This window comes from Grammomys surdaster, unplaced genomic scaffold (assembly GCF_004785775.1).
Source record: "Grammomys surdaster isolate TR1022 unplaced genomic scaffold, NIH_TR_1.0 193, whole genome shotgun sequence".
In the NCBI taxonomy this organism is placed as follows: Eukaryota; Metazoa; Chordata; class Mammalia; order Rodentia; family Muridae; genus Grammomys; species Grammomys surdaster.
Window position 1 is genome coordinate 4,528,759 of NW_021604638.1, and position 24,243 is coordinate 4,553,001.

General features: G+C 45.9%; 1 protein-coding gene across 2 annotated transcripts in view; it reads left to right on the plus strand.

Moving 5' to 3' along the window:
• The window catches only part of Bcas1 (breast carcinoma amplified sequence 1), an 80,900-nt gene that overhangs the window by 56,066 nt on the left and 591 nt on the right, over positions 1–24,243 (plus strand). For both annotated transcript variants that reach the window (XM_028769719.1, XM_028769718.1), the window contains exons 9-11: positions 2,093–2,260; positions 14,611–14,676; positions 21,326–21,607. In XM_028769719.1, coding sequence (XP_028625552.1) covers positions 2,093–2,260; positions 14,611–14,676; positions 21,326–21,607 — 516 coding nt within the window. The remainder of the gene's footprint in view (positions 1–2,092; positions 2,261–14,610; positions 14,677–21,325; positions 21,608–24,243) is intronic.

Here is a 24,243-nt window from a genome sequence, read left to right on the forward strand (position 1 = left end):
TTAGCAAGAACTTGAAAGCTTCACCTGAAAAAACAAAAGACAAAAACAAAACACCCAGCCTGGGCGAGAAAGAAAACAGCCTCACTAATGCCATTGCCGAGAGGAGAATGAGTTTCCTACATGGCTGGACCTGGGCTCCTGGTTTGCTTCAGCCTGGCCCGCCTCAGCCTGGCTGGGCTGTGGTTGGAGCTTCCTAGCCTTGCAGCAGTGAGGAGGAAGGAGATACAGCTTTTGTCAGGCGATGCTGTGGTAACAAAGTCTCAAAGTTCAGTTTGTAGCCCCTTCCTAAAAGTCAGGTCTCAAGCATCCCAGCCAGGCCAGACTCAAACTGTGCAGCCAGGAAGGACTTGGAGTTCTGATCCTTCTGCCTTCACTCCTGAGTGCTGGGATTACAGGTGTGTGTTGTCACCTCCAGTTTACGTGGTGCTGAGAATCAAACACTGGGTGAGCACTGTCCCAGAGGAGTCACATCCCAGCCCATGGTCAGCTGATTTCTCTCAGTTTTGTCATTCCTTCTGCTAGGCCACTGTCTGTTGGCCATAGCTGCTCCAAATAACTATTTCCTGCTGGTATCAGAGGGAGGGAGTAGAGAGGAGACAGTGCTAGCATGAGGTATGCCAGGGCACCTGAAGCATCCGCTGGGTCAGCATCCACTGGGTCAGCATCCACTCACATTCTGACATTATAACACAACTCACGTCAGTGTTACAGATTGTGATCTCAGGATTTTCCCTCTAGGTTCTTGTTCACAAAGGCTCAAAATGTTCCAAAGACAGAATAATTTTGAATCCAGGTCCAGGAGGTCAGTCTGCTCTTACCTACTCAGGAGCCATCTCCCACCCTTCCAGAGCAGTATGCCAGTAGCTCTTCTGTAGCAAATGTAAGAATGAAATCCCAGGAGACCAAGGACAGAAAAGCCAAAGGGTGCAGAGAGTCCAAGTTCTTAGAGGATGGCAGAGACTCGAATCCACGTGAGAATGTTTTCCTGTTGGGCGTTCTGTTTCACTGGCCAGCAGGAAACCCCCTATTTTCCTCAAAGTGGCAGCTACTCATTGATATGACTTTAGCCAAGTTAGCCAACTGTTCATAATCCTCAGTTGTAAAATGGGGATAACATTACCTTTGTAACCTTGTCCTGAAGTGTTATATAAGAAGCACGTTGTACAACGGCAGACTTGGGAAGAGATCTAAATGGACCCATGAGTCATTGGGTGCTCCAGGTCATACATGGTCGTGGAGTAGGCAGGTTTAATGTTAACATGAGTAAGAACAGGTAGTATTAACTAAGTGTGGTGCCTGTTACAAGCCTAAGAACGTGTTGCCTGATTACTTGTGACCTTTCTTGGTCCCTGTTCTATTACTGTGACAAGACACCATGACTAAGGCAACTTATGAAAGAAAGCGTTGAATTGGGGGCTTGCTAATAGTTTTAGTGGGCTAGTCCACCACGGTGGGAAGCATAGCAGCAGGCAGGCAGCATGGTGGTTGGTCGATAGACAAGAACTCACATCTGATCCACAAACAGGAGGCAGAGAAAGAGAGCTAACTGGATTGGGTACCTCAAAGCCCATCCCAGTAACACACCGCCAACAACAAGGCCACACGTCCTAATCTCTCTTAAATAGTTCCACCAACTAGGAGCCAAGCATTCAAACATGCGAGCCTCTATGGGCTGTTCTCATTCAAACCACCACAGGATCTGTACACAGGCTAGATGTAATTACTCTGAGGAGGACCGAAGAGACTCTTACTAGGATGGAAGGGAGGAAGAGACTCCAGCCTATACCTGTACCTTCAAAGGGAAGGAATTTGCCAACTCCATTCCTGTCTGTCTGTCCATCTGTCTTTCTTCTGTCCGGTGATCAGCAATCATACGTCTGTGAGCTCATTATCCACATCCTGAATATCACCTCTTGAAGATTTGACTGCATAGAAGCTAGTCACAGGTTCAAACCCACAGCTACTCTGCAGATAGAACCACCAAGACTCCTTCACAAAACATGCTTCGGGGGAATATTCAGGTGTAGGGGGGAATTGGTTTGGTTTGGTTTGTTTCGGTTTGTTTTTCTTATTACCTGGCAAAATAATCTAGGCGGTGTGCGAGTCACCAGTAGAGACTGTAAAGTCTGAGGAAGTAGAATCCACCTTACAAACTGTGGATCTCAATGAAGAAGAGACCCAGCCTGAACCCACAGATGTAAAAGTCAAAGAAGAAAGCAAATCCCGGAGGACTCCTCTGATGGCATTTCTCAGACAAATGGTAAGCCGATTCCGGTTCCTGCAGAGCGGACATGCTTGCCCATCTTCTGAGAGTAGGGGGCGGGCCTACCCATGTGTGAGGTCACTGTGGTGAGCCATGGGGACTGTGGGTGGGCTCATGAGAAAATTCCATTCACTCTTCTCATTCCATCATAAGGCCTGCTTCTTGCTAATGTTCCTTACCTCTGATAATTCCCTTTTTAGTAAATTAAGAAACTTCAGTTGTAAGTTTTGACAGCAGTATCTACCCAGAAGTTAATTTCATTACTGGCTTTGCACTCTATCTTTGATGTTCGCTTCAGTTGTTGGTAAATGAGTCTGCTGCTCTCTCGTTTTGGTAATGAAGTGAGCTTTCCTCTTATTCAAATGAGTTGTTTACATAAAGAACGTAAGGATATATAAAGATAGGGCTGGAGAGATGGCCCAGCGGTTAAGAGCATACGCTGCTCTTGCAGAGGTCCAGGGTTGTGTTCCTGGTGCCTATGTCAAGTGGCTCATAACATCCTGTATCTCCAGTTCCGAGGGATTCAATGCCCTCTACTAGCCTTTAGGATACTGCACACACATGGTGTACATACAAGCAAGAAATCACACTCTCTCTCTCTCTCTCTCTCTCTCTCTCTCTTTCTCTCTCTCTCTCTTTCTCTTTAAAAATAGAAAAAATTATATATATAAGAATATATAAATAAATTAAAACAGGCCCTTAAAACCATATAAGGCATTTTCTGGATTAAATATTAAATAATATAATTTATAGCCAGGCGTAGTAGTTTACACCTGTAATCCTAGCACTTTAGAAGCTGGAGTGGATTCCTGGTTCAATTACACTGTGCTACACAGTGAAACTCAGTCCGCAAAACAAAAAGACCAAAGCCATGAACGGACGTACAGAAGTCCTGAAGGTGACATATGAGATAGGAATGACCTAGGTCATTGGAACACAGCAATGCTGCCTGATATTCTTACAGGGGCTGTGTCTGGCTGCATAGCTTGCTTGGTGGATTTGCCACTCTTAATCTCTGTGTGATGCAAAGAATGTGGGCAGACACCTTTGGGTCCCTGTGACTTTTTATCCAGGAACCTAAACACCACAAGAAAATAAAGTCACTGGTGACAGCAGCAAAGCCCGAGCAAAAAGGCCTTTGGCGTAATTCTCTGTTAACAAAGAGTGAGACCTCTACTATCTGTCCCATCATCCATCCCATCATCCGTCCCACCATCTGTCCCACCATCCTTGGGCATCTCTATTTTCTTATTCAGGGGTCTAATCAATGTGCAGATAAAGAAAGAGGCACCTGAGCCCTTGCAGCTGGGACCCAGAGCCCTTGCCTGGGACCGAGACGCATTAGCAGGTGTTAGCCCGGGCCATGTCCTTTTCTTGTTGGCTCTTTGTTGCCAGGGAGGCTGTAGAAGCAGTGGGCAGGCCGAGGCTGATCCCACTTCTCATGATCCGTTTCCTCTAAAAGAGAGTTCGAGGCCAGCAAGATGGCTCAGCAGGCAAAGGCACAGACTATTAAGCTTGACAGCCTGAGTTTAATCTCCAGACTCACACAGCAGACAGAGAGACACGGCATTGGCATTTGCCCTCTGACTTCCATACGTGCGTGTGCTGTGGCACCCAAGCACATTCGTGCATGCGCACACACTTACACAAGCCTGATGATCTGGGTTCCAGCCCCAGAACTTGTTTGAAATACTGCTTCAGTGGCAAACGTCTGTCATCCCAGCCCTATGGGGTGATGGGAAGTGGAGACAGAATTTGATAAGAGTTCACAGGCCAGCTGGCCTGGAGGCCCCTGCAGCAGCAGAGACAATGCAGTAGATGGCAAGAACTGACCCCCAAATGTTGTTTTCTGGCTTCGACATGAGTGACATTATACCTGAGAGCCTGCTCCCAACACACACACACACACACACACAAACTGATTAATTAATTTTTTTTAAGAGCTGAGACTTTTGCACTTGTTATTACATGACACCAGAAAACACATTTGTCCCATTTCCAGTGACTGATCTAAATGGGACTCCCAAATTCTTCATCACAACAGAAAAGATGGTCAGCTCTCTTGTTTCTAGATAAAGTAGGGAAACACTGGAGAATCAGCAAACAGAATTAACACCTCTTCCACAGCGCCAGAGTGGCTAGCGTCACAGAAAGGGGAAAAAAAAGACAAGAAACTTCAAACCAAGCACAAAGCGAAACTCAGAATCCATCTCCAGCGAAACCTTGAGCTGAGGAAGGTTCTTTACTGTACAGTTTTATCCCTCTACACGGTTGGACATTTTTCTCATAGTAGAACGGCCTTTGGAACGGGCCCTCCAAGGATGAGTGGGCAGGACTCACCCTCCCCCGTGACCCTTAGGGACCAGCATGCTCCTTGTTCTTGTCACCAGAAAACCTGAACTATTCTTTTTGTTCTCACCCAGTCCAAAGCTTCAGTGATCGTAGGTCCACCCCCTCACACACACACATACACACACAAAAAATCCTGACATCCTAATGATGGCCTTCCTGTTTAGTTTTCTGTAGAGCACGCAGCCAGCACTGTGATGTATTCTGATACATGAGGCAAGGGTTTTTAGCTTTAACACTGTCCCCACTGTCACCCCAGGTTTCATCCTGTCCCTGAGGGCATGGGGTTCACACCCCTGAGCCAGTGCCACCTCACTGGTTCAAGAGCTTCCTTGACTTACAGTGAATGGATTTATCTCTCTTAGAGTAGCCATTGCCTGTTGTTGATGATTTTTGAGAGACAGAGACAGAGACAGAGAGAGACAGAGAGGAACCAGTTAACACAGTTGTTCCCTTGGGGAGCAAAACCCAGTGAACGGGAAAGAAAAAAAAAATCCTCATTATTAAGCTTGCTCACACTTGGGCTTCTGTACCTCACACGAAATCTTGCCTACATGAAGGATGTACACACACTTTTAAAAATCTGTTTACTTCTGTATTTATTTTGTGTCTGGGGGTGATGCATCTGTGTAGAGGTCAGGGGGGGCGACTCCTGTCCAGGAGTCAGTTCTCGCCCTCTGCCATGTGGGTCCTAGGAATCAGACTCAAGATGTCAAACTTGGTGGTAGGCACTGTGACCCGATGAGCCATGCCCCAGCCTCAGCGCTCATTTTTATGTATGTGTATCAATGTCCCCACTGGGGAGATCCCAGGAAGGCGGGTCCAGCGATTACTTTAAGGAAATGTTTGGTTTTTGTTTCTTTTATAAATTGTACTCGAGGCCTCAAGGTTGATTTAAAATCTTTAGATTTATACAGGACATTGAGGCAAGGGAAAATGGACATGACGATAACCTACCACTAAGGGTTAAGGCAACTTGTTAAGGCCAAATAGCCAAATGCTTCAAACTTACTTTAACATAATTAGAAAATTATAATTTTATTTTATAAAATAATTTTCCCGATTAATAGAGAACCCAATAGCAAAACCTCTGGTTTGTATCCTAGTTCACTAGCTGACTGTCTAGCCTCTGCCTCACGCATCTCCGTGATCTGTAGCAAAGTCTTCTTTGTTGAATACTTTTGTTTTTCAGACAATGCAGCTGCTCCACTCGTGGCTCTGCTTTTTTTTTCCCTTTTTTTTTTTTTTTTTTTTTTTTGGTCATTGGTTTTTGTTTTGTTCGATTGTTTTTCTTTTGCTTGTTTATTTTTGTTTTTTTGTTTGTGTTGCAAGCCCTGACTCTTATCTGTCACAGGCAGGTTGTGATAAGGTTTTAGAATCCCCACAGGGAGAGGAGCGACAGATCCTCCTCCACTCAGGGATCGTATGCTGCATTTGACTGTGAGATCTTCAGCTCCACAAGAAGGGAGAGAGAGTACGCCAGACACAGAGATTTTGGAGTTCAGTTACTCTTTAATGATGCACGGCAAGCAATAAGTTATCACCAATGCTAAGGCTATTGCTCCCACAAGATATTGCCACATTTCCTATGCATTGCCTCTAACAATATTGGCATAATAAACACAAATAATAAATTGCTAATTACCAAAGAAATAAGCATAGCAATAAATACATCATTCAGTCATGGGTTATACGACCTGAGTCCTTATGATAGTCTCAGTTACAGGTCCCAGAGTCCTTGAAGGCAGGGTCAGGCAGGCTGCGGCTTCCAGCTAGTTGAATTGCTAATTTGACTTTGTAGGGTGCTTGACCATGAAATGGAGGCATTGCTCTCTCGGTTAACTCTTTGATGGTCGGGAGCTGAGAAAGCTTGGTGGAGGGTCACGCCAGGCAGTCATGGCTACAAGTGTGATGAAGTGTTCTGATCAGGCTCCTCTTTTATGTTTGATTTGGCATTACTGCTGACGTGCACGGGAGATAACCACTCGTGTCTGGTTGTCGCTTGGCTCTGACTTCATTACAGCTGGTTATCGCAGCACAACTTCACTTCCAGACTTGTCTCTACAAGTTTCCTATTACAAAATGGAGTCAGTCCTGTTAAAGGCCTGCTCCTTACAGCTTGTTTTTTGTTTGATTGTTTTTGTTTTGTATGATTGTTTTTGTTTTGTTTGTTTGTTTTTGACCTTTAGGACAGGCTTTCACTAACGATTGAAACTCACTGTGTGGCCCAATCTGGCCTCAAACTCCTAGCAATCCTCCTGTCTCACCCTGCCAAGTGCTGGGATTACATATGTGAACCTCTGTGTCCCACTTGCCTGGTTCATTTCTTTTCTTTGTAAAGAATTATTTATTTATTTTATGTATACGAGTATACTGTAGCTGTCTCCAGTCACACCAGAAGAGGGCATCGGATCCCATCACAGATGGTTGTGAGTCACAATGTGGTTGCTGGGACTTGAACTCAGGACCTCTGGAAGAACAGTCAGTGCTCTTAACCACTGAGCCATCTCTCCAGCCCCACCTAGTTCACTTCTTAAGAAATCATTTTCTTTCCATAAATCAACCTCTTACAAAGTGGAAGATCTCCATTTCTAGTATGACTATATTTCAGGTAAAAGAAAATAGAGTAATATAAATCCTAATGTCGCATTCTACACAGATAGTTGGACTAAACCACCAAAGTCCCACAGGAACCCAAAATAATTACAAAGAATTGCTCTGAGATCAACCCCACAGTGAAGAGAAACGGGTTTTTATACACACTAGTTAGCTGCATGTCAAGAAAGTGTTTGAAATGCTACAACATTTTTGTAGGGTGAGTAGGCAGAGGACTGAGCTCATGGATGTAACAACCAGGTAGGCAGATTCCAAACCAGACACGGCAATAAAATATGTAGATTTCTGATTTATAATCTCCCAGCATAAAGACAGCCTGCTTCTAGCAAGCCTGTACTATCTCCACATGAGCTTTACCTGCACTATTCCATCTGATCCTCCTGCAGGTCTTTCCCTGGACCACTGGTTTTTATAAGAAAATCTTGATTAGTGTGACATCCTCAGGCTGAGGGAAAGACTATGCAGTTTAGTAGTGGGCCAGCTAAAGGCCCAAATGAGGAGACAGCCAAGACAGCTGCTTTTCTGTTAAACACATTCAATCCAATAGACCAATGAAACTTCAAAAATTAGTATCTGCAGGGGAAAAGAAGGTGGTTTGAAAATGGGAATTATATAACAAAATGCAGAAGTCGTTGGGCTAAAATTCCCTTCAGGTATTAAAATCTTAATAAGGGGGTGACGAAGAGATGGCTTGGTAGTTAGGAGGACTTAACGCTCAGATTGATTCCTAGTAAATGGTTTTTGAAACCACACTGGGCCCAGCTATAAGAAACACTCTTCTCTCAAGTGAGCTTCAGGACTCAGAGACTAGAGAGGGTCTGAGCAATTTGCCCAAAGCCCAGAGCAAACTCAGAGTTCAAAATCCTATTGCCTATTATTCCATTTTTGTTGTTTCTAAGGCTGCCCTTTGACACCGGTACCGCACTGCTTCCTGCGAGGCTGCTGGACTCTAGGGGTGTGTGCGGATGCTGTGGTGCTGAGTTCCGTTCTTCAGCCTCTCTTGTCAGTGTTTTCTGTACCAACACTGTCTTTATACCTTGGGCTACTGGTTTTAAAATCACAGGCAAAAGAGGAAAGCTGATGCTTGACCTATGTTAAGCTTGGGTATAGCATTCTTGAATGTGTTTGTTCTTACAGTGAAAGTTGCTTCAGACAAATCATTTATATTACTAACTGAATTCTATTTCAAATGAACATCTCTGCGAAATAGAAAACTGAGATGCATGACCTCTGTGGACCTGGAAATTTCTCCTAGATTTGTTTCCTTGATCCTGAGTTAATGAGGTTGAGTTAGGAAACTTTGTTGCTGATACTCTCACAGGATGAAAATTTCACTTCCAAAAGAGTAGTGGCCTACATGTGTAATCCTAGGATTCAGGACATGGAGACAGAAGGGATCACAAGTACGAGGTCATCCTTGGATACGTATTAAGTCTGAGGGCAGCCTGGGCTATATGAAACTCTGTCTTTAGATAGATAGATAGATAGATAGATAGATAGATAGATCACCCTACATTTTTTTTGAGACAGTGTATCTGTGGGACTGCGTAAGGGTATCCTGGGTCATGGTTGAGCAGGCGCTTAGAACCCCGAGATTCTCCATGGAATTCTGCGTGAGAACCAGCAAGAGTTCGGTCCCTCCCATCATCTAGGATCCTGAAAAACAGTCACACCTCCATAGAGTCACATAGGCCAGGCTATAGGCCTCAGGCCCTAGGGATTTACATATTAATGAAGGCCAGAGGGCAGAGCAAATTAAACATTCCTCCCCCAGATCCTCCCCCAATCCTCCCCCTTTCTCCCTCCCTATATAACTCGGGACTGCCCTGAGTTTTTGGGGGGTACGCCTAGATCCATCTATTATCCGCCATGAGAATAAACCTTTTTGGAACCAAAGACTTCCTCATGTTACTGGGGCCTGCCACCGCCAAGGCCCTCAGGCCACTGGAACCATAGGATCTTCTTCCCTAATGTGGGACCCACCACGGCAGAAGCCCCTCCAGGGCTTGTGCCGCTGTAGCGGCCTTCTTAAATTTTCCCCACAGATATCCCCATGTAGACCTGGAACTCACTATGTAGATCAGGCTAGCCTTGAACTCACAGAAATCCACTGTGTTGGCTATTCTTGGTTGTCAACTTGACTACATCTGAAATGAACTACAAACTAGAAACAGAGGGCACAGCTGTGAGAACTTATTTTTAAGAGCTCAGGTGAATCCACTCCCAGTCCAGAGCTTTGAGGAAGGAAGATACACAGCTTTGATCCTGATCTTGAGGTGAAAAGACACACACCTTTAACCAGGACCACATCTTCTGCTGGAAGCCTATAGAAGCACATGGAAGAGGGAAACTTTTGCTCTTGGCTGCTTCTCCTCATCTTGCTAGCAAGTCCATTCCTTCACTGGCATCAGAACCTACTTCTCTGGGATTCCAGCATATACTGAAGACAGGCTGAGACATCCAGCCTTGTGGACCGAACAACTACTGGATTCCAGGACTTTCCATTCACAGGCAGACATTGTTGGATTAGCTGGAGATATATATATATATATATATATATATATATATATACATATACATATATATGGAGAGAAAGATGTTCACTCTATAAGTTCTGTGACTCTGGAGAACCCTGACTAACACATCCACCATGTCCCTGTCTCCCCAGCGCTGGAATCAAAGGCTTGCACCACCACATCTTTTAACTGTCAGCTTTGGCTGAAGGGTCAAAATCCATTTGCATTCCTTTCCAAACGATCCATGAACTGATCAGATCACCAAATGTTCCCATTCAAATGCTGACCCTCTGAACGACCCCTGTTGGAAGCGGCTCCAATACTCCTCAGAATATCAAGTCATCAAAATGCATGGCACCATGCAAGCAATAAAAACCAGCGTCATTAACATGCAAGGCTCAAGACTCCACAGCCGAGTCTAAACCGCAGGCTGAAATGGTTCACCTTTGAGTCTAATGAATAAAACCACACATGAAACAAGTTACTCGGCAGACAGTAGAAAATCTCAGAAACTGCTTCTGAGCCTCTAACCTTTTCTTCGTGGCACTAAGCCATCTCTGAAAGAATATTAGTATCCTCAAACAGTAACCACTGTTTTTGACAGCTGGTAAAAATAAGCCTTGGTGGTTAGGGTTGTTTGGGTGGTAAAGTCCAACCTGGATTATCTGAGTTATCACTGAAACAGGGTTGTGCAGACTTTGAAGAAAGGAGTGGGGTGAGGGAGAGTGGGTGGGAGGGACTATTTCTCATGATAGGGATAATTAAGAAAGTGACCTCAGATGAACTTGATAGTATCTTTATCTGAAGCCAGCAGACAGTCAGCTTGGGGTATGTATGGCTTTGTGTGCCTCAAAATGGGTGGAGAAAAGCCATCGACAGGATGGGGGGGGATTCTCCTGCTTTTCCTTAAGAAGGACGGAATTGGCATGATCTTTTCAGGGGCTTGGAGTTCTGCTCTCCAGAACTCCAGGGCATGGTTTCCGATCCCACCGAATTCTCCTCCAAGACTATCACAGAGACGGAGGGAAAGGAAGAAGACCCAAATCCTGAACTGGAGAAGGGTCTGTGGAACACCAGCTTGAAATAAGGAAGAGTCAGGTTCGATAGTGGTTCTCTTAGGATACAAAAGAACATTACTGTCAAGAAGCTGAGAGAAGACCAGTCCTGATGTCCACTGCTGTTCTGGCTTCAGAAGCTATTCCGATCATGCTGCGTTGCTTGCTTTTCTATTGCTGTGGTAAAACGCCGTGACCAAAGCAACTTATAAAGGAAAGTCTATTCGGGTTTATACTTCCAGAGAGATAAGAATGCACGGTGACAAAGCAGAGGCGTGGGGCTGGAACCGGAAGCTGTAAGCTCTCCTCAAAGGAGAAAGCAAAGAAACAGCAAAGGTGAAGAGCCTTTAAACTCTCAAAGCCCGCCTCTGGTAACAGACTTCCTCCAACAAGGCCACGCCTCCCAAGCTTCCCCAAATAGTGTCACCAACTGGCAAGTGTTCAAATGCCAGAGCCTCTGGAGACATCCTCATACAAGTCACCAAGCATGTTTGCATTCTTCATCTGAACTTTTTCGGGGGCGGGGGAGGAGAAATAAGTGGCTCATTTGGTAAACTGTTTGATTTCCAAGTATGAGGACCTAAATTCCACTTCCGGAGTCCATATTTAAAGGCCAGGTGGCATGTGCTTATAATCCCAACACCGAAGAAACAGAAACGGGCAGATCTCTGGGGTTCACTGGTCAGCTAGCCTAACTAAATCGGTGAGTTCCAGATTCAGTGACTCTGCTTGAGAGGTAAATGCATCATGGGGAATGTCACTCCGTGTGGACCTGTGGCTTCCACGTACACATGAACACTGCCACACAGGAACACCCCCCACTTACCTGCACAGACAAACATAACATGGTCTCCGGGGCCTAACTGATGTGGACAGAAGCCATATTCTGAAGGCCTTGCTGGAGTTGTGGGTGAGTACAAGGGGGTTCTTTCTACACAGTCTGAGCCGGGGGGTCGGGGGGGGGGGAGGGTGAGTGACATCCTAAAGTATCACACAGTAGCAGATGACAGCAATAACCGAAGGAGTCCATTCCCTTTTCTCGGCATTCTCGAGCAAGTTCAAGCCTCTTTGAAGAGCACAGGAGACCCAGAGGAAGAGCTGCTCTCCAGGCCCAAGGATCTCAGTCCCATGTAGAGGACACTCTGATCTTTATTTGGAAACCTTGGTGACTCCCACTCTAAGGAGAGTGCATGGAAGCCAAGAACTGTGGCTGTCATAGTCAGGGTTCCATTGCTGTGAAGAGACACCGTGACCAAGGCAACTCACAAAGAGAAGCACTTGACCGGGAGCTGGCTTACAGTGTGTTAGAAGATTAGTGATTATCATGGTGGGGATCATGGTGGTGGTACACAGGCAGGCCTGGTGCTGGAGAGGTAGCTGAGATCCTGATCCACAGGCTGCAGGAAGGGAGGGAGAGAGACAGACAGACAGACAGACAGACAGACAAGCTGACTGGGCCTGGCTTGTGCTTCTGAAACCTCAAAGCCCATCCCCAGTGACATACTTCTTCCAATAAGGCCATACCTCCTAATCCTTCCCACCTTTCTCAAACAGTTCACTCCCTAAGGACTAACCATTCAACTATATCAGCCATAGAGGCCGTTCTTATTCAAACCACCACAGTGCTACAGGCCAAGGCAGAGAAATGGCAAGTTCAAGCAAGGCCTGCCTGGGCAATGCAACAGATCCTGTCCTAAAACGAAAAAAAAAAAAAAAAGCAAGTTCACTGAGCTTGGCAGCACCCTACTCTATATTACTAACCGTCAGGACACACCAAGACTCTACCCTGTACTTAGGGTGCCCTAGGGATATGGCTTTAGGAATAGCGAAAGATGTCTCGATCCCACACTCTGTCCAAACTGTTGATGGTCCTAGTCTGTGCTTCTGTTGTCTGGAGAGCAACGCCAAGTCACATTGAAGAAAGCCAGTGCCCACCTGTGAGTGGACATCTCCCACGGACAGCTGTACGTGAGGCTTGTCAGCCTGTCTTCTCCAAGCCCGGATTAGTTTGCTTTATTTATTCAATTTATCTAATTCAAATAATCTAATTTCAAGTAAATGTTCAGTCATCGCTAGTTGACTGAGTGGTGCCTGCCCCTCCTTGGGGCAGTAGAATGCAGAGGTGGCTTAGATAAGGAAGGAGCCTGGAGTCACTGTCCACGGTCACAGTGCCCGTCTCTAACCGGCTAGTTCCACGGCCACGCCTAGAGTCTCTGAGCTTCCATTTTGTTTGCTTGTAAAATGCTGATCATCTCTGTGCAGGTTCCACTGTGTGAATCATTCAGACGCTTCTTTCTCTTTCTGCACAGTGCCTGCACTCAGTCAGAGGCCACTCAGAGTCAGCCTTGAACTCACCTCTCTGACAATTTGTCATCTCTCAGACAACTAAAGCACAGCATGTAATGCTAAACCCTCAGAATGCATTTGAGCACCTGTAAGGTTTTCTTTGTCATGCACGTTTGGTATGTGTGCTTATATACGTGTTTGTCTGTACATGGGTGTACACGTGAGGGTGTGTGCATGCACATGTGCACATGTGCCCGAGGCTGGTGTTGAGAGTCTTCCTTACACGTTAAGGCGTGGTCTCTTGGTTGAACTAGGAGTTCTCAGATACAACAAGCCTAGGTAGCCTGATCTCCAGGAATCCTGTCCCTACCTCCCTACGGTGCACTGGGATCACAAATGGCCGCCATGCCCACCCAGTTTCCTGGGGTCTGAACTCTGTCCTCACACCTGCTGCCTGCATGGAAGATGCTTTAACCACCGAGCCAGCTCCGGGCCCTCTCATGTTCTCAGGATTGAGTGTTCTTAGCCGAGTGCTGTGAGTGTATGCTGTTTGCTAAGAGAACATCCCAGTCGACAACGGTGCAGTTAGTCAGGAATCCCTGCTTCCTGAGCAGCTGGGAGGAGATGATGCTAACCAATGAGCGCTCATCCTCACGTCACGTGGGAGTTTGCTCGCACCACACACAGTTAAAGTCACAGGGCCAAGGGTGAGTCTGAGTCTGAGGATGGCTAGTTAGAGCACTGCTCAGAACCCCTAGAGGGCCTTGTTAAACACGGGTGGCTGTGGATCTGTGTCTAAGTAGGTGTGAAGAACGTGCATCTCTCTATCAAGTCCCCAGGTGAGTCTGGTGCCTCTGGGCCTGTGGCCACGCCTTTGGAACCAGTAGCTCAGCTCACCTGCTTGGAGGAATCGAAGATGCCGATTCTACTAGATACCGCCCTGTTGAGGAAGCCACTGGCTCTAGGGGGCGCTAAAGGATGGAGGGTGGGTGCTCCCTAACTCCTCCACTGGCTGAAAGTAGCAAAAGAGTTAACAGGCAAGTGGCATCAATGCCCCGTTCATTCGTTCGTTCATTCATTCATTCATATCTCTAACCATCTCCTCCTTCCAGCATTACTTTCTTCTCTTCCTTCTCCTTCTAGAAAAAGATCTCTTTTAAGATAGCCTAGGCTATCTGATAGTCCTGCTGCCTCAGCCCCTAAACGCTGGGATTATGAGTGTTTTCCTCAGGAGACAGGAACAAACGTCTATTTACCCCATATATAATTTTATTTTATTTATTTGTTTTTGTTTGCTTGTTTGCTGTTCCTTTGGGAAGTTAACACTTGAATTCATCAGACTCTGATGACACAAACAGCCACAGCTCTCCAAGGGACCCCTTCCCAGCTGCTCTTCTCCTGTCTTGATCCTATATGTCAAGGATAAAGGAGGGGGGTCGTCGTCGGTTTTGGAAGAAGTGCGCGCACCTGTGCACCGTCATTGTGCTGTGGTAACTGAAAGGATACTGTCTGTTTGTTGTTGTAGTCAGTGAGAGGGAGCCAAGGGATCACCCGCTCGGAAGAAAGTAACGGGAAAGACTCCAGCTGCCAAGTAAGTGACTGTCAACTCAGCCTGCTGGCGGGTTCAGCCTTGTGTCCTCGATGTTCTCAATGCAGTTCTCAGTGAACCATTAAGCACCCACTGTATACCCAGCAGCGCTGGGCTCTGTGGACATGGTATAGGCGAGTCCTCAGCTCTTCTCTCTCCATATGAAAGTTTTCTTCCCAGCCTTTGAGTTTTAGCAAAAATGTCACCTCTTCAAAGAGCTCCTGTGCCCTTCCGTCATCCCTGTCATAGTGTGTGCTCATTTCGTGATACTGAAATGATTCTTCTATCTCTCCTGGTCCTTCTCGCCCCTGTCTGGAACACTGTGGAGCAAGCAGGTGTTTCTGGTTTTCTCTCGTCTTCTGTGGTGCCTGGCACAGAGAAGGATTATTAACTCAACAATGCTCGTTTCCTTACTTTCTTTACTATTAGCAATGAACAGAACACTTGACTTGCAGATTCCTTCCTTTAAAAATGGGACCACTGGGCTGCATGGTGGCCTGCAGCTCTCTTAGTACAGGGCTTGCCTCACACATGCAAACCCTGGCCTCCATCCCAGCACTGCATAGGACCAGGCGTGATAGCACACACCTGCGATCCCAGCACTTGAGAGGCGGGGGCTTGGGGGAGGGGGAATTAGCTGTTCAATATTATCTACTAACCCCCTATCTTATAATCTGGCACTGCTTTTAATTTAAATGGATACTTCTATAAAAATATCATAGCTCTTGTATTAATTTTAATAATACGAAGAAGTGCTTAAAACCCTGTATTTTTAGACTCAAAGGGCCTGGGTCTGATCCTGGCTTAAGCAGTTCTTTTGTTTGTTTTTGTGGATCTTCTGCTATAGTTGTTTTGAAAGATTACCAATCTCCCGGTGCCTCAGTTTCCTCACCTAGGAGGGTGTAGGGGACGCAGACTCGATAGAGCCTCCTGCCTAGATGAATCAGTACTGGGAAGGCACTAAGAACATTCCCGGCACGGAGGCTCAATAAATAATTCAATGTCAGTGCAGGCTGCCACAGCGAAACGCCAGACAGTGAGTGACTCAGACCACAGGAATGTCTGTCTCGAACTTCTGTTGGCTAGAGAGGCTAAAATCAAAGTATCGGCGTGGTTTAGTCTCTACCGAAGGCTCTTTCCCTTGCGTGCTAATGGCTGCCTTCCACCTTGCGGGGGAAACGGGAGGAAAGAGGAGGAACGAGGGTAGAAGAGTGCCCCCTGGTGGCTCTTCCTATAATGACGCTAAGCCTTTGGAATCGGCTCCATCTCTATGACCCCATTTAACGTGAATTATGACTTTATTCCAAACATAACCACAAAGGGGATGACTTGGAGTTGCATGATTCACCCAACTGCAGGTGCCCCGTGTCATTATTCTTAAGCTGTTGGTAGGGAATAACCATGCTATTGTACTGCTCATACCTCATGAATCTACAGAATACACTCTAGATTTCTACTTCTATTAATAATTAGAAAACTACATCTATTTTCATATATTATTAATATATTAGAAAAACACGATATTTTCCATTTATCTTCTTTTTTTATACCTATATTGGACCCCCAAAATCTACATACAATACTGGGTACTTTAGAGCCCAAACTTTCAAAGGTTTACCTTGGAAACACAGTAAACTTGCTTTATACAAAAAGGAAAATACGGACCAGTGAGATCCCTCGGTGGGTAAATTCTGGTCATGACAGCCTGCCAACCTGAGTTCAAATCCCAGACCAGACAAAAAGCTGGGTATACACATCTGTAATCCCAGGTCTCCTATGGAAAGATGAGAGGCAAAGACATTATCTGGAAGTTCATGGGCCAGCTAGCCTGGAGTACACAGCACAGAAACAAAAACAAGCAAAGGCCCCAAAAGCAACAGAGACCGGCCTCAACAAGGTGGAAGGGGAGAGTGGACTCAGAGAGGTGTCCTCTGACGTGCATACACACACGTGCGTGCATGACTATACACACACACACACATGCACACATAGCACACACACATACACTACACATACTACACACACATGTACACACATATGCACGCACACACATACACACACTATACATACTGCACACACATACACACCACACACGCATGGAGGTGCATGCATGTGCTCATGCAAACACACACACACTTGTTTAAAGGACAAATCCAGTTGACTGTCTTGTTCATCTGGACCCTGCAGAGGGACAGCCATACCAATAACCTTAGTGGCTCTAAAACAGCAGTGAGGTTCGTGACACTGAGTGAGCGGGAAACCTCCTGTTTATCTGGAGGCTTCAAAGTCTATTTGAGAACTCTATCTTCCAGGGCCTCAGACCTTGCCTTTGAGAAGTCCTCATTGGGGAGATGACAGAGGCTTTGTTTCGTTTTAGGGGGAGAAGGGAAGTAAACACCCTGTCCTCTGAGGTTTGTCCTCTCTTGAGTGTTTGCAGAAGCCTAAGCACTCCTAGCCTCGGGGGGCTTCCAGAGTCCAAATAAAATGAGACACACCAGTAGCCATGTTCCCCCACTTCCTGCTTAGCTGGTTCTCATGTGAATATTTCTGGTGTGAATTCTGATAAAGAGTCAGACTCGAGGTAGAACAGTCAAGGCTTCAGTATTTAATAACAAAGGCATGCTTGCTCTCAAGTGAATAATCAGATTAAACCAGGCTTGGTGACACAGACTTGAGGAGCTGAAGCAAGAGGATTTGAAAGTTCAGGATCAGGCTGAGGGAGAGAGTGAGTTCAAGGGCACCCTGGGCGACTTAACAATCCATCCCCTGCATTAAAGCTTCAGATGGTGTAAAGTACGGATGTGGCTCAGTCGTAGTTCACCTGCCTAACTTAGAATAACAGCTGGGCAGTGGTGACCCACGCCTTTAATCTCAGCACTCAGGAGGCAGAGGCAGGAGGATTTCTGTGAGTTCAAGGCCAGCCGGGTTTACAGAGCGACATAGAAATCCTGTCTCAGAAAAAAGAAAAATCAGAATAATAATCAGATTATCTTTTAGATTCATTTTATTTTGAATTATGTGTCTCTTAATCGTGTGTTTGTCTTCATGTGGGTATGATCATGTGAACACAGGAGCTTGGGGAGGTCAGAAGAGGGTGTCACATCCCATGGAGCTGGAGTTAGAGGTGGCTGTGCTTGGTGTGGGTCTAAAGAGCTGAACTCAGGTCCTCTGTAAGAGCAGCAGGTGCTATTAACACCCAAGCCATGTCTCCAGCCCAGGAAACTAGGGATACACTAGGAAAATAAACAACACATGCATACACACATACATACATACATACATACATACATACATCACGCATACACAGATACATCCTTATACAGTAATACATATAAACATGCGTATATACATACATACATACATACATTAATCACGCATACACAGATACATCCTTATACAGTAATACATATAAACATGAATATATACATACATATATGCACAAGTACATGAATTCATTTTTAAACCATTAAAAGGAACATGTAAGCATGGCGGGGAAGAAGCACCCAAGGGCCTGCTCAAAGTTCTCCCACAGAAACCTACTGGCAACTGTCGGTCCTTTGTACAGCCCAGTCCTGACTCACAGTGCTCTAGGAAGGCTTCAGGGTCACTGAGTGTGCCTTGCTGGCCCGTCATTCCACACATTTTAAGAAAAGCCCCCTGTGGCCACTCCTCCCTAGTACTGGATAAAGAGTGGATGGCTGTGGTGTTCTCTGAGGCACTGGAAGGAGGCAGAAAGAGGGTATCAAAGCAGTGTTCCAAAAAGTGGGGCTCAGGGGGGAACAGAACAAGATCCTCAAGAGCCAGGACTCGACTGAAATGCAGTAGCCAGCATCCCAAACCCTAACAAGAGACTGGGCAGGATGACAAGGAAAAACCCTGCACCCAGATGGAGTTTTTCCTGAGAAGGGAGGGAGAGTCCCTGCAGCCAGGCAGTGTGAGCGGTGCACCCCTACTGTGTGCCCATAGTGCACACCCCTAGTGTGTGGCTCTGGCTCACTGTTTCCCATTCCCTAATCTGCACACTACAGTCAGAGCCTCACAGTTTCTTGTGGGAAGAGGCTGGCCAGCTCTCCTGTTAGCCAGGGACTTTCCTGTCAAGCTGTCAGTTCCATGTCCTGGAACCGCCTCCCTCTAAGAAAGCCCAAGCTGATTTCTACTCTGTGTCTGGCGTTCCACAGGAGCCAGATGTGGTACTTTAACCCTGAGGTGACTTAACACAGAAGAGGTCCTGAAGAGAGTCTTCCATGCCTGTTCACATAGCGAGGACATGATAGAACTATATACTCAAGCCAGGTCTCTGACTCCAGAATGAGCTTTTGGGTCCCTCACTGCTAGATGCTGACATCCTCCACACTTGTGGAAGTTCAGGTCTTTGCACAGCAGCACAGGGTCCTAACCTGTCCAAGGGATGCTGTGGTAGGGGCTCCCTTCCTCCAGAGAAGACAGATGCTCTGGGCTTCCTATGCTACTCAGAGATTCTCCTCAAGTCTTAGCACTGCTAGGAAATGACAGGATTAGGGATGTTTCTTCAGACTAATTTGAAGGGTGCTGGCTACATCCACGGGCATCTGCTTCCTGGGAAGCTGCAGTTTCCAGGAGCTTGGGCTCAGAGCAGCCACTCCACTTGTCTTCTGCTGCTTTCTCGGGGCTGTGCAGCCTTCACTGATGCAAAACGCTAGCTTCTATTCTCCCTCAACACTGCAGCTCTTCAGTCAGACTTCCTGCCTGGGTACAGGTCAGGACTTCATGAACCAGAGTTTGTAGACCTGTATCAAGGGGGTCAAATGTACCCATGGGGTAGTAGTTATACTTACAAGGTTTACTGTGACTTTCAGAGCTGCTGTTTTAAAGCTGATATGGATTGTATCTCACAAGAGTTCATTGACAAGGTCTCAGAAGCCCCACGTCGGCGCACGGGCCCGTAATTTTAACCCCAGCACTTGGGAGGCAGAGCCAAGCCAGAAAGACCACAAGGTTGAAGCTGGCACTAGCCATGTAGAGACATGACGCCTCCCAGCTGGGATCTGGCTGAGCATCCTCTAGCCCATGGATGACACGTGGGACACTGAGTTTCTCAAATTTCTCCATCTACTCCCTTGCATCAAACCTAAAGTTGCGAAGACCTGTGATCATCTGACACCAGAGAACTTACTTGGGCCTCAGTTTGCTCACAGCCTTTGAGGGAGGGGGAGGGATGGGGAGGGGGGACACAGGGGAGGTATAAGATTTCACTGTGGTTGTTTTCCCTTTTCTGCTTTTATATTGTCTGTACTGGTGGACATTTGTGTCCAAAAAACATGATGAGAAAAAGATTTCTACATCCTACCAGATTTGGGTTTTTGGCTCTATGTAGCTATGGTTTTTCCAGAATCTTCCAGGACTGGGTTTTTTTGTTTGTTGGTTGGTTGGTTGGTTTTGGGTTTTTGTTTTTTGTTTTTTTTGTTTTTTGGGGTTTTTTTTACAACCTTTACATTGTACCTTCTAGGGTGTCTCATTTTGGTATTGAAAGATATCCATTCAAAACTAAAAATATGGGGGTTTTTTTTGAAACTACCATTTCATGAAATAGAAGAACAGTTTCACATAAAAATATAAGGCATATGTGATTATGAATCACAAACTGAGCACCCTCAAGAAATAAGTCACTTGTGCTAATTATGGGATACTCACTCAACACCGACCTAGGCTTTCACGCCCAAGGCCCATGCGCAGCCGTCCAAACAGATTTCTGTTGCACATTCTCAGCTCTGATTTTTTCTGTGTCGACGTCCTGTCCAAGCATAGTTTTTCTCTTGAAACAAAGTCTTAAAGGCCCAGGTTTATATTTTCATAGCTTCAAATCTGATGGAACTGAAGCCAGGCCTCTCAATTATGTCTAGCAAAGCTCGACTATCAGATCAACGGCTTATCCCGAACCAATCAGCAATAGCTTCAGCTATCCTGAACCAATCAGCTGTCTCCAGTTATACTGAACCAATCAGAGCTGTCTTCAGCTATCCTGAACCATTCAGAGCTATACATGTCCCATCATGTACACTGTTGACACTGGCCAGGCTGGGACCACACACCTGGAGTAGGATTAATTTGTCTAGGTGTCATGGGGTAGCTGTTATTACTGCCTCAGTTTACAGATGGAGAAACTGAGGCTCTGGGGGGTTAAGTAGGTCAGCCCAAGTTATGTATGTAGTTTGCCAAAGAACAGAGAGAGCTCTTGCAGGAAAAGCATAGATGAGTAATGGGTTATTGCAAGATAAATAGATAAATCAATGGCACCTGTTACGCACGACCTTGATTTCTTTTTTTTCCCCCACGTTTTACCCCAACTTATTTCCAACATCTGAGCATCTCTGTTTTAACACATTTACTCTTCTGCTTTTAAGAATCATCTTTCAGGGCTGGTGAGATGGCTCAGTGGTTAAGAGCACTGACTGCTCTCCCAGAGGTCATGAGTTCAAATCCCAGCAACCACATGGTGGCTCACAACCATCAGTAATGATATCTGATGCCCTCTTGTGGGGTGTCTGAAGACAGCTACAGTGTACTTACATATAATAAATAAATAAAAATTAAAAAAAAGGAAAGTCTTTAAAAAGAAAAAAAAAAGAATCATCTTTCAGACACTAAACAGGAGCTTTGTTTGATATTGCTGTAGACATCAAACTCCACGGAGAAGACGCCCTCTCCCCCAGAGCCAGAGCCCGTGGGAACAGCCCAGAAAAGCAAGGAGACCTCCTCGAAGGACAAGAAATCGGTGGACAAGAAGACAGCGGCTGAGAGCAACAAGCAGAAGAACGGCAAACAAGAAGCCAGAGAACCAGCGCCGTGTGTGCAGCAGCAGCCTGCGGTAGAGGCAAACACGCAGCAGACTGGGGACAAGACCCCAAAGAGATCTGAGAAGCGGCGACAGTCCCTCGGGGGCTTTCTGAAGGGCCTGGTAAGCAGATGGGGTGTTTGTGGCTTCTTTCTCGGTTCTTGGTTAAGGGCTGTGGTATTCGACTCCAAAGTGGGAGCTCACCAGAAAGCTGGCAAACAAATGATTCGTGTGTACCTACTGGGTACCAGGCACTGTTCTAGGCACAGAGAGCAAGACTGTTCTGGAGCTCAAGGTTAGAGGCAGGAAGGACGAAGATGCCAGGTATTAGGGGCAGGATGGATCTAAATAGCATCGGGGACATTGGGGAGTAGAGCAAGACCACGTGCCTATGCTCCAAGCCACTCCGCCCGGCTGGACTGCAGTCCTGCTGTGGCTGCCTCCTAACTCTATGTCCTTGGCTGAGTCACTCAACCCAACCCCTTGGTACCTCAGTTTCCCCCGTTGCCAAATTGAGGTCATGGTAACAGCTGCAGTTCTACTTCAGTTTGCTTTCTATTGCTATGATAAACACCATGACCAAAAGCAACCTGAGGAAGAAAGGGTTTGTTTGCTTGGTTTTTTTCTTTTTCAGTTTTTAGTTCATCATAGAGGGAAGTCAGGGCAAGAACTTGAGAGCAGGAACTGAAGGAACATGGAGGAACGTTGCATAAATGGCTTGCTTGCTATGGCTTGCTCAGCCTGCTTTCTTACACAACCTAGGACCACCAGCGCAGGGGATGGCACCACCCACAGTGGGCTGGGCCCACTCACAGCAATCAGCAGTCAAGAAAATGTCCCCATAGGCTTGCCTACTGCCCAGTCTTTTTTGTTTGTTTGTTTGTTTTGTTTTTTGTTTTTTTGAGTCAGGGTTTCTCTGTGTAGCTCTGGCTGTCCTGGAACTCACTCTGTAGACCAGGCTGGCCTGCCTCTGCCTCCCAAGTGCTGGGATTAAAGGCATGTACCACCACTGCCCAGCTGCCTACTGCCCAGTCTTATGGAGGCAATTTCTCAAATGATGCTCCTTCTACCCTGATGACTCTGGTTGTCAACTTAACAAGAACTAACCAGCACATACCCATTTGTACCTTATCATTATTGAGGGCTAAAAGAAAAACTCAACAGATTTAATATGGAATATTTGAGGGAGGGCCCATCTTGGATCTGGCAGAGCTCTGAACCAGAAGAAGATGCTAGAGTCACTATGAGGCACTAGCTTACAGGCTGGATACAGATACAAAAGTAGCTGCTGATTGGTGTCAGAGTGCTGTGATGTTCCATTTACCTTATATGGGCATGGTATGATAAATTGCCAGCTTCTGATTGGCCAAAGCTAGACTGTTTGTGATTGGCTGAAGCCTAGCTATTTCCTACATGAAATATACTCTTCTGTTAGGTTTTAGTGTACTATAGCCACTCAGTCACACAGTACTTTGTGACATAAGACCTTAAAGAGCCAGCCTTAGGCTGATGGTCTCCTACCTCTTTAATCTGTCAGGGATGTAGATGCTCAGTTGAATTACTTCTTCACTGAATGAGCAACTGGGACTGACGGGGGCAGAAGAATTCCTTTTGCTGTTGCAGTTTTAGGCAGAGTGGCCAAGATAATCAGATTTGTTCCAACCATCTCATAAAATTATCAGAGTTGGGATCCCCAAGACCAATGTAGATGCCAGAGGGTGTGGCCATGGTCTTGTAATCCCAGCACATAAGGAAGCAGAGGCAGGGCATCTCGGGAGCAAGATGGTAGCTAGACTAATCAGATCGGTGTGCTCTTGGTTCAAGTGAGAGACCCTGCCTCTGTCACTGTCAGAGGAATTGGGGAAGACACCTGTGGCCTTCACATGGCCTTCACATGTGTGCCATATACATGTGGCCATGTGAATACACATGCATGGCACGCACACACACACACACACACACACACGATCAAAATTATACTGTCATATTTCCTACACTAGACCATGGCAGATAGTATGTATATGTTATATAACATATACTATATGTTATATATAGTGATTATATAGTTATACATATGCCCTCTATAGTATACTATACCCTTTATGCTACGTATAACTTACTACATTATAGTACTCAACTGTGCTGTGTGTTCCTTTATTGTGCTGTGTGCACAATCCTGTGTTTTAAGGTTCTATTTGTAAGGTTGCAAAAAGAGCCACCGGTAACAGTACTTCTGATCCATGTGACATGTATGAATTTCAACCCAGGAAAGAAGTTGTATTCAGAGGCTGGGGGTTCTATTGCTCCTTGATATGAAATCCTGGAAAATCTTGGCATACTGGTGCAGGTTTATAATCCTAACTCTCCAGAGGATTGCTGTGAATTCAGGGCCAACCTGGGTTAAATAGTGAGTTCCAGGACAGCCAAGGCTACCCAGTGTGATGCTACCTGGAAAATAAAAGAAACACACACCAAGAGGATCCTAGAAAAAGCAAACCTGTAGAATATGGAAAAATGAGACATCACAGAGGTTTGTAAGTACATCTGTTAGTTGAGAGATGAGCAGAGACAAGGGAGGTACATATTTTGATTTAGGTGGTTCTAACACAACCATTTGTATTAGTCTCAGCTCGTAGAACTGCTATATGCAGGAAGGGCTGGTTTGACTATGTCTACGTCACACTTAACAGAAATGGCAAAAGTACAATAGTACAGTCATAACAGCACGTGCACGCATCCACCTGCCACACTGGGACAGT